The sequence below is a fragment of the Austrofundulus limnaeus genome, unplaced genomic scaffold (assembly GCF_001266775.1).
Source record: "Austrofundulus limnaeus strain Quisiro unplaced genomic scaffold, Austrofundulus_limnaeus-1.0 Scaffold6, whole genome shotgun sequence".
Lineage (NCBI taxonomy): Eukaryota > Metazoa > Chordata > Actinopteri > Cyprinodontiformes > Rivulidae > Austrofundulus > Austrofundulus limnaeus.
This window is the reverse complement of record NW_013952408.1, coordinates 1-8291: the sequence shown is the minus strand read 5'-3', so window position 1 is coordinate 8291 and position 8291 is coordinate 1. Positions and strand designations below refer to the sequence as shown.

The window sequence follows — 8291 nt, the reverse complement described above, 5'->3', positions numbered from 1 at the left end:
TATATATATACTGTATATATGTATGTATATATATTGCACTCTTCACTTAAGTAAACGAAACATAAAATGAACCATCCTGTTGCTGTCTAAAAGTCAGATTTTAACATGATTTATTTTTAGGTGATTTGGAGATTTCTTTATATATATTCACTGGGTGATTTAGATCCTAAACATTTAGAACCTGAACAGATGAGTGCAATAACAGGTGCACTATGACATAATGAAGAGGGTTTTAACTGATTTCAGATAACAGAAATTTCAATCCAAGAGCTTCCAGATACTGTAGAGTGCAAACATTGGCAAAAAGCCACTTTAACAGAAAGGATGAGCCAAGTTTGCTTACTAAACGGATATTTCAGCAGCTCATTGCACTCTGAAAAAGACTAAATCATATTTATTTGTTTAAATGAATTACTGAAACAGTTGTGTTCTCTTACAGGGGTTTGTGGTTGCTCTTCTTTACTGCTTCATGAACGGAGAGGTGGGTGAACGGCAACTTTCGGAACGCAAACACTCCACACAAAACACTTTTCGCCATGTTTCGCTTTCGCCTGCAGGTTCAAACGGAGCTGCGGAAGTGGCTGTGGAGGTGCCACAATCCGAATCAACTCACGCCAGCCAAGAGGAGCATCACTCGGATTACGATCCGAACCCGCGGGGGGCTGGGGCTGCCTCCTTCCAGTGCTAACATCTCGTCAGTGTGATCACTGACGAGGAAGGAAAACAATAAAAACAGGTGGAAATCCTCGGCAGAACAGAACAGGACTACGTCAGTCATTTGAACAGCTCTTTACGGCAGCAACACGTCAAAAAGCTTTATGTTAATGTGAGCAAATGGCTTCGGAGGAGCTAGATCCCAGTGAGCTCTATCATATTGATGGTGCCTGACTTATACAGCTGTCATTGGGAAGGAAGAAACAGAGACAGAGCTGGCCCTGAACTGAAAGCAATCAGAAGGTTCAGATTACAGTTTGGAATAGATATAAAATGAGCAAAGATTAAGATTTTCCACGGAGAAAGCTGTGAAATTAATACATGTTTAAATACGAGAGAAATACACTTACCAGACGCTTTATTAGGTACACCTCACTGGTACCAGTTTGGATCATCCTTTGCCTTCAGAGCTGCCTTAAAGAGTAACTTACCCCAAAATTAACTTTTTTTAGCTGATAAACTGTCTAGAATGTGTCTAAAATGTTATATAGTACTGTTTCTGTGCTAATTTTGATGTTTTTGTGCGTATTTGTTCAAATCTGTAATATTTGGTCTAAAAACATGTTTTTGCTGCTCATATGGGTAGAGCAGTGGTACTGCAGGCTAATTTGCATATTGGTTAACAGCTCTCCACGATGACGTGTCTTCTCCACGGTTTCATCACAGCGGCCATGTTCTGGTATAAAAGCCTCTCTCTAAGACACGCCCCTGCARCAGTCAGAGGGTGGAACAGTTAGCAAGCTTAGCATGATCGTCTGTTGACCTTCAAACTAGCAATCTTGTGAGTAGCTGCAGCTGTATGCTTTTATTCTTTTCTGTCAGGCTGTCACGGAGTGCTCCACCTCCTCTGTCCGAGGCTGGTGTGGTGTGAGGCGGACAGCTCAGCCGAGGCTGCTGGAGCTGGAGCTCAAGGTCCTGACCCAGGGAGCCAACATGAGTCAGTCCCAGACTGAGCTGACTTGATCAAGTCTCTCTCTGCCTCTAGTGAGGAGGCGGGTGAAAAATCCTCCACCTCAGACCGTTCAGAGATGTAACTATCTGCGTCGCTGTGGTCACTCTCCATGTAGCATCAATTATGCTAATGCTAGCTGTCACATTCTCTCGTCCTGGCCACACCTCTGCTCTCTAACCCCCCCTCCCCTACCCAATTTGATGCATTTTTCAAATTTCGCCTTGGGGCAGAGTTATCTTTTCACAGGGGGGTAAGATACACTTTAATTTACTGTGGAATAAATTTTGCAGCGATTTTGGTTTATATTCAAATGATGGCATCAGCGGCTGCAGAGCTGCACATCCCAAAGGTGCAGGACGGGGATTCAGTGAACCGAAACTCAGTCCACTAATGCCAAAACAATTTTTGCACACTCAGCTGCCACGCACTGGATATCTTTCTTCTTTTTCACACCATTTTCTGTAAACCCTAAAGATCAGATCAGCCATTTTTTAAATACAGCTCATCTGGCGCCATATTCAAAATCCCTTAAATCCACACTGATGCTCAGTTTGAACTGTTTCTGTCTTCACTACATTTAAATGCATAAAGGCGCTGAATCGCCGCTATCTGATTGGCTGATTAGCTCTCTGTGATAACAAGCAGTTGAACAGGTGTGACTAATAAAGTGGCAGGTGAGTGTTGCTCTGCAGACTTTTCACATTAAAGCTCAGTTTTAGTCTGAATTCATGTCTAAAGACTCATCTCAAAATGTACTACACTATCATAAATGTGCTCGTCTTCTCATCTGTCGTTTTGTTTTTATTTGAAAAATTGTAATTGTTGTAATGATTAATACAAAACATTGATAAATAGCTACTAAATAAAATAAAAAAGTGAGAAAACATTCTTAACAATGATTTGCAAAGTAATTGCAAAGCAAAATTGTTGAATTTAAATCAGATGGTTTTAGTAATTCTCTCAAGTTCTCTCACTTGTTTCATGTGAATTACCAGATTGGTACAATAATCCAAATTTAAGGTCGGATTGCTTTAAAATTTGTTGTGATATATTTGTACAAAAACAGTCATCCATATATTGTCTCCGTGTTATTTTCATTTAACTGAGAAGAATGCATTGTATGTGGTGTAGAAATGCATTTTTTACAGGATAAGAATTGTCCTGTTGTGACGTAAGTTTCTCTTTATGACTGAAACTAAATTTGAAACAAACCTCAGTCTTTGCAACTTTCCACACATTTATTTTGCAGTCAGTTTACACAACTGGAACATGGATGTTGGACATTTACAGAACATGTACACGTGGCACTCCATTACATTTTCAAACAAAAATTAAATGAAACTTTATACATTAGATTTTTTTTAAACATTTATGTTACTATTATTTTCTACAAATGCTCGTCGTTACGTACACATGCATACGAAATACACTCGCCGAAATTTCAAATGCTCACACACTCTGAAAACTGGACCATAAACAAATGTACAAAAACACCGTCACAAACAATATAGATCTTAGTCAATAAGTCCACCTGCATGGCAAAAAATATACAACGTATGTGATAGAGAAAAGACATCATTTGTACACCAGGGCAAATTGAAAGCAGGCAACATCTAAGAGCAGCTGAGTAGCGATAACTGTACATTCATTGGCAATCATTGAAACTCACACAGAGTCTACACCAAACTGGCTGAACCGCCATGAACATGAAGGAAACTGGGTAAGAACAAAAAATGTGCAGCTATGAACCACAGAATGAAAAAAAAAGTTTCAACATTTTCAGAATAAGACATTTTTTAATACAGCTGATCAATAGAAATTATATATATAATCTCCCAGCCATGTTAAACAGGTGGTGGTTGATATGTTGCTTTCAACATATTTCTTGGATGTTGCGTTCAGAAAAGGGCTCATGAGTCAAATTCATGCAGATTCCTTTTGTAGACAAAACAAAATCAGCCTGTTTTACAGTGAGTTCTTATAGACAACCATTTCCTGTATTTATGATCAGAACAGAAATTATTTTAAAAGCTCATAAAGTTACCTTCCCATCTCATCCCAAATCCCCCAAAATCAGGAACAAATAAAGTATAGCTAGCACACTTATAAAAAATGTCACAACTTTCTATGACACTATACAGAACACTGTATAAAGTGACACATTTATTTGGAAATGAAATCAGTTTTAAATGTGTTTTTGAACTAAGTTCATCCTTTGCTCACTAACCAGCAGCTACAAGTATACAATTATAATAAAATAGTGTAATTATCATTTTTTATTACATACCAATCAAGTAGTATATTTCAAAAGTGTATAAATTAATATTTTAGGAAAATAAACCAAGAGCTTTGCCACTTTTTAAATTAGATTTTTCTCTCGTATCAACACACAGAGGCCATTTCCAAAGAAATGTAGCCTTATAGCAGTACCTCATCATGGTGGACAAACATGTTAACAATCAACACTGTTTGTTCACATTTAAACAAGGATCATCAGGATGACGGACTGACATTACCTCAGACTGAAGAAGTCTCTTGGAGAACAGACAAAATGTTTTCAACACAAACTCATCCAGACTCCAGAGGACCTCGACTCTTTTATTTAGATTATATTCTAGTGTTATTCTCATCTATGTGCTAAACTGGCAATACAACTGCCAAGTAATGTTAACTTTAGGTTAGTATATTTCCCAGCAAATACTGTAAGGACATGTGTGAGTGTGTCTCATGTCCAACAGAAAAATGTATGTTTAGATAAAGGAGGGCGGTGGTTTAAGATGTGGAACCAATTGAAGAAAGCTCCCCTACAAATTTAGTGTTTCAGTTTTAAAATCAAGTTTAAATATTTGTTTATTGTTTTTGTCATGTTTTAGTGAACAACGGTTAAAATAAATGTCAAAAGAACAACTTGAAAATAGATTATAGTTTAGTTCCTTTCAATTTTCAACTCTTTTCAAAGTGCCGGCAGGGATAAGTCTTTACAAGTTTACATCTTTTTATATTTCTGATTTTAGACCAACTAATCTGTCACATTGTGTGTTTTGGCGATTAAACTGAAGATCGTGTAAGCAACACAAATTAGTAGTAAAGTGCTCACTTTTGCTGTGTAGTGAATAAAAACTACAATAGTTGTAATTTTCCTGCTGCCTTCACAAGGCTAATATTTAATGAAGCTTATACACATGAAGACTTCTGTTAATAATGATAAGACTATGATATAAATATAAACAGTTGTAAACAAACAAACAAAAATAAAAAGCTTGATTGCAACCTTAGATGGCTTCGACTGTCATACTTTGCTGCCACCTAGTGGTAAAGAAATTCACAGCACAGGTATGGTCATGTTAGGAGTTTTCAGCCTTTTTTTTTTTTTCTTCCCACAGACAATAACAGCATTAAAACATGGTCGTTTCCTTCTGAGCCCGGTTCAACTCAGAATGACTGCTGGTGACAGAAACACGCCAGCAGCAGAGCGGTTTTTAATCACACCCTCATACACACTTTGTGTTTTATCTGTTGCAGTTCTCACAGTCGCCCTAGTTTTCCTACTTGTCCAACACTCACTGATCGCTTTATTTATCAAAGCAGATGCAATTTTAATCTTTTTTTTAAATAAAGCTGTTTTAGAAGTTGCACCTTTATGCTTTTGCAACTTTAACAGCAACATTTTTTTCTTTCCGTCTACAGAAGACACAAGACATTTCGCCACACGTCTCACTCTGTCACCCCACAGGACACTGCACGTTTATGGCACTTTGAACAAGTGAACATCAGTGTACATCAATGCAATAAATAAGACATCAGTAAAGAAGCTTGCATACTGTACATGGCGCATGGTTGAATGGAAAATGAATACATCTGCTCAACCAGTGTTATAAAAACATGTAAACAGAAAAAAAAAAGAAACGTTAAAGTAAATGAGATGGAAAAGGCCTCCTGTACACGTCTTTTCACATCTCACTCCAAAAGAAAACCTTTCTCCTGCTTGCACAATTATTGGATTTGCTTGTTTGCACAGAAGTACAGGAAAAAAAAGGAGCAACACTCAGTGATTGTCAAGAGCTGTTAAATCAAAGCCTTTTGTGATGACTGCTAACATGTTTAACACTGAAATGCTCATTTCAGATCAGACAGTTTGTAAAAAGATAATTCGAAAAAGCCCAGCTGATTTTACAAATGATGCAACTTTATCAAAAAAAAAAAACATGTTCACATTGTTATTCAGAGTTAAGAAATGCTGAATTTCACTCAGAAAATGTCAGAATGGATCTTTTAGTCGCCATAAAACACCACACTGAAATGACTTTCTGCACGTTTTTAAACGATCCGCTCCCCAAAACCACAACTGAAAGCTGAATTTTAAAGTGATGGCTGTTAGTGACTGACGAGGCACTTTGGAATGTGGGTGTAAGGAAGTGATGAATGAGCAAAATCAAAAGGAGCTTTTCGGGGTGGTATGATGTGCTCGAGCTCTAGATGTTTGCAGCGCAAGTAAAATCCTGCACGGATGAGGAGCTTTGGACTGAAGCCTCCTGTAAATGGCATATTCTGTTTATGATCACAGTCTGAAAAAAAAAATGCTTTCGATCAGTCTGCAAAGATGAAACTCAGCTGGAGGCAACTCCTGTCGTGCAGCTGAAGGTTTCATCTGGAAACAACTCAGATTTAAGATGTTTTAAGTGTGACCACTAAAAAAAAAAATCTCGTACCTCACAAGTAAAATGCAAGCATGAAGAATCTGCTCTGATGGCAACTCACAGTTTGGAGTTGCAGAGTTTGTGTTAACTTTTCGTTATCTATTTCTCACAAAAGGAACAATCCATCATAGCGAGGACGAGATTCATCGGTTCTCCAGAACCCGTGATAAATTCTACAGATTTGGGCTCCAGTTCCTTTTTGAAAAGGTCAATACAATACAGTGTTATGCTAAAGGGAGCGTTTCTGATCTAGACACCATAAACAACTATTTACAGAATCCATGAGCTGTTTTTTTTAAGTATATATACATCTATATTTCTATGTGTATTTTGACATACCCCGTACTTACGGCTGATTGTAAAAACAAGTTTAAATTTCACATGAAACATTAAAACAGTGAGCTTTTATACAAGCAAAGCGACTGTTTGGTTGATGTTTAACTTTGGACTGTGACTCAGTCAGGCAAAAAACTGTATGGCACTTTAAAGCACATTCATTTAAACACCGACAACCAAATGTGACCCCTTTTATTTAATATTCGACTGTCAATCTTTTAATTTGCTTGGTTTGTTTTTTTTTTAGCTTTTGCAATTGATCATTTATTTTTGGCACTAGCTTTAGTTGTATCATTTGTGAGGTAAATTGAATTAGATGGGTTAGAATTCATTTATCTAAAATTATAAGGTGCTTCAGTAACTCTGAGAGTTTGCAACCCACAGTTTGTTTTGTAGAAATGAAATAGTCAAATAATTTTGCTTTTAAATAAAAACTTTAAAGTATGAAAGCCAGCTGGGCACCTCTAGTAAATGCGTTTCCTTTTTCTTTTTAAAAAGGAGAAAAGTGGAAATGTAAGAGGTGCGAGGGGCCACTTTGGTCTGCTCTGGTTGGTCTAATGTTAGCGGATCGTCACCTTGACGTCGACTGCGGGGGACAGTCACATGCTCAGGTCGGCAGGCTGATGTTGGCGTTCTCCGCCAGTGGGCTGGACATCCGGATCTGGGAGCTGCTCTTGCTGAGGATGGACAGCTGAGTCCCGCCGTTCACCCCACTGCTGGCCAACGAAGGGTGCCTCTGCTGCTTCAGGTCCACAGCAAAGTACCGGTTCACCGTCCAGCTGCGCCATTTCCTCTTGATCTCCGACTGCACCTTCAGGGAGAAACTTCACAAGGTCAATTTTAATGTACTTTAAGCTGTGTCAGCTCCACATTAAAAAAAAGGTACAGTAAACTAGAAGATTTGTCAAAAAGTGTTGAAACTCAGTTTGAAGTTTGACTATAAACCATTTTATTAGTTTGTGATTTCACGAAGGAGTTTTGCTTTAAAGGTGAATAAACCTCAAAGGTGAACAGAATTTCCATTACAATAGTGTTTTTTTCTTTTTTGCTTCTTTTGTCAAATTTAAAAACTCTGCTTGAAATAAAAATTCAAAACATTTTCATTTGGTGAAATCTACCAGGGATGTTGTCAAGATAACATTTGTGTTTATGTGATTTATGGAGCGCCAAATAATAGAATGTTAAAGTAGTTCAGGTTTAAGTTCAAGTTCAGTTAGTTTATTCTATTCTTCTTGGGGGGGGGGGCTTCCGGCGCGGGAGTCTCTGGGGTTGCGCGCTTGGGGTCCCTCTCGGGGTCTGGTCCCCCCACAGTCACTTTGAAACATTCCATTGGAGAGATCTTGTTTAAACATGCATGCTCACAACCGCACACAAACAGGTGTTTACATACTGGGCTTTCTATTCAGACACTGACTGAATGGTATGTGCATATGTGTATAGATGTGTGTATGTGTATATACACACACACTACCGGCCACTTTATTAGGTACACCTGTCCAACTGCTTGTTAACACTTAATTTCTAATCAGCCAATCACATGGCGGCAACTCAGTGCATTTAGGCATGTAGACATGGTCAAGACAATCTCCTGC

At 38.1% G+C, this 8291-nt stretch overlaps 2 protein-coding genes across 2 annotated transcripts in view; one reads left to right on the top strand and one right to left on the bottom strand.

Moving 5' to 3' along the window:
* LOC106532763 (pituitary adenylate cyclase-activating polypeptide type I receptor) overlaps positions 1-1190 on the top strand; it is a 25926-nt gene extending 24736 nt beyond the window's left edge. Inside the window, exons 12-13 of the mRNA XM_014028901.1 lie at positions 440-481; positions 558-1190. Coding sequence (XP_013884355.1) covers positions 440-481; positions 558-704 — 189 coding nt within the window. The 3' untranslated portion in view covers positions 705-1190. The remainder of the gene's footprint in view (positions 1-439; positions 482-557) is intronic.
* Positions 1191-2885: 1695 nt separating this feature from the next.
* On the bottom strand, positions 2886-7390 carry LOC106532758 (pituitary adenylate cyclase-activating polypeptide type I receptor; the record flags this gene model as incomplete). The annotated part of the gene is given in 1 exon segment (XM_014028888.1): positions 2886-7390. A coding segment is annotated over 1 exon segment (84 nt), but the record flags the coding sequence as incomplete, so codon positions are not given.
* Positions 7391-8291: the final 901 nt, after the last annotated feature.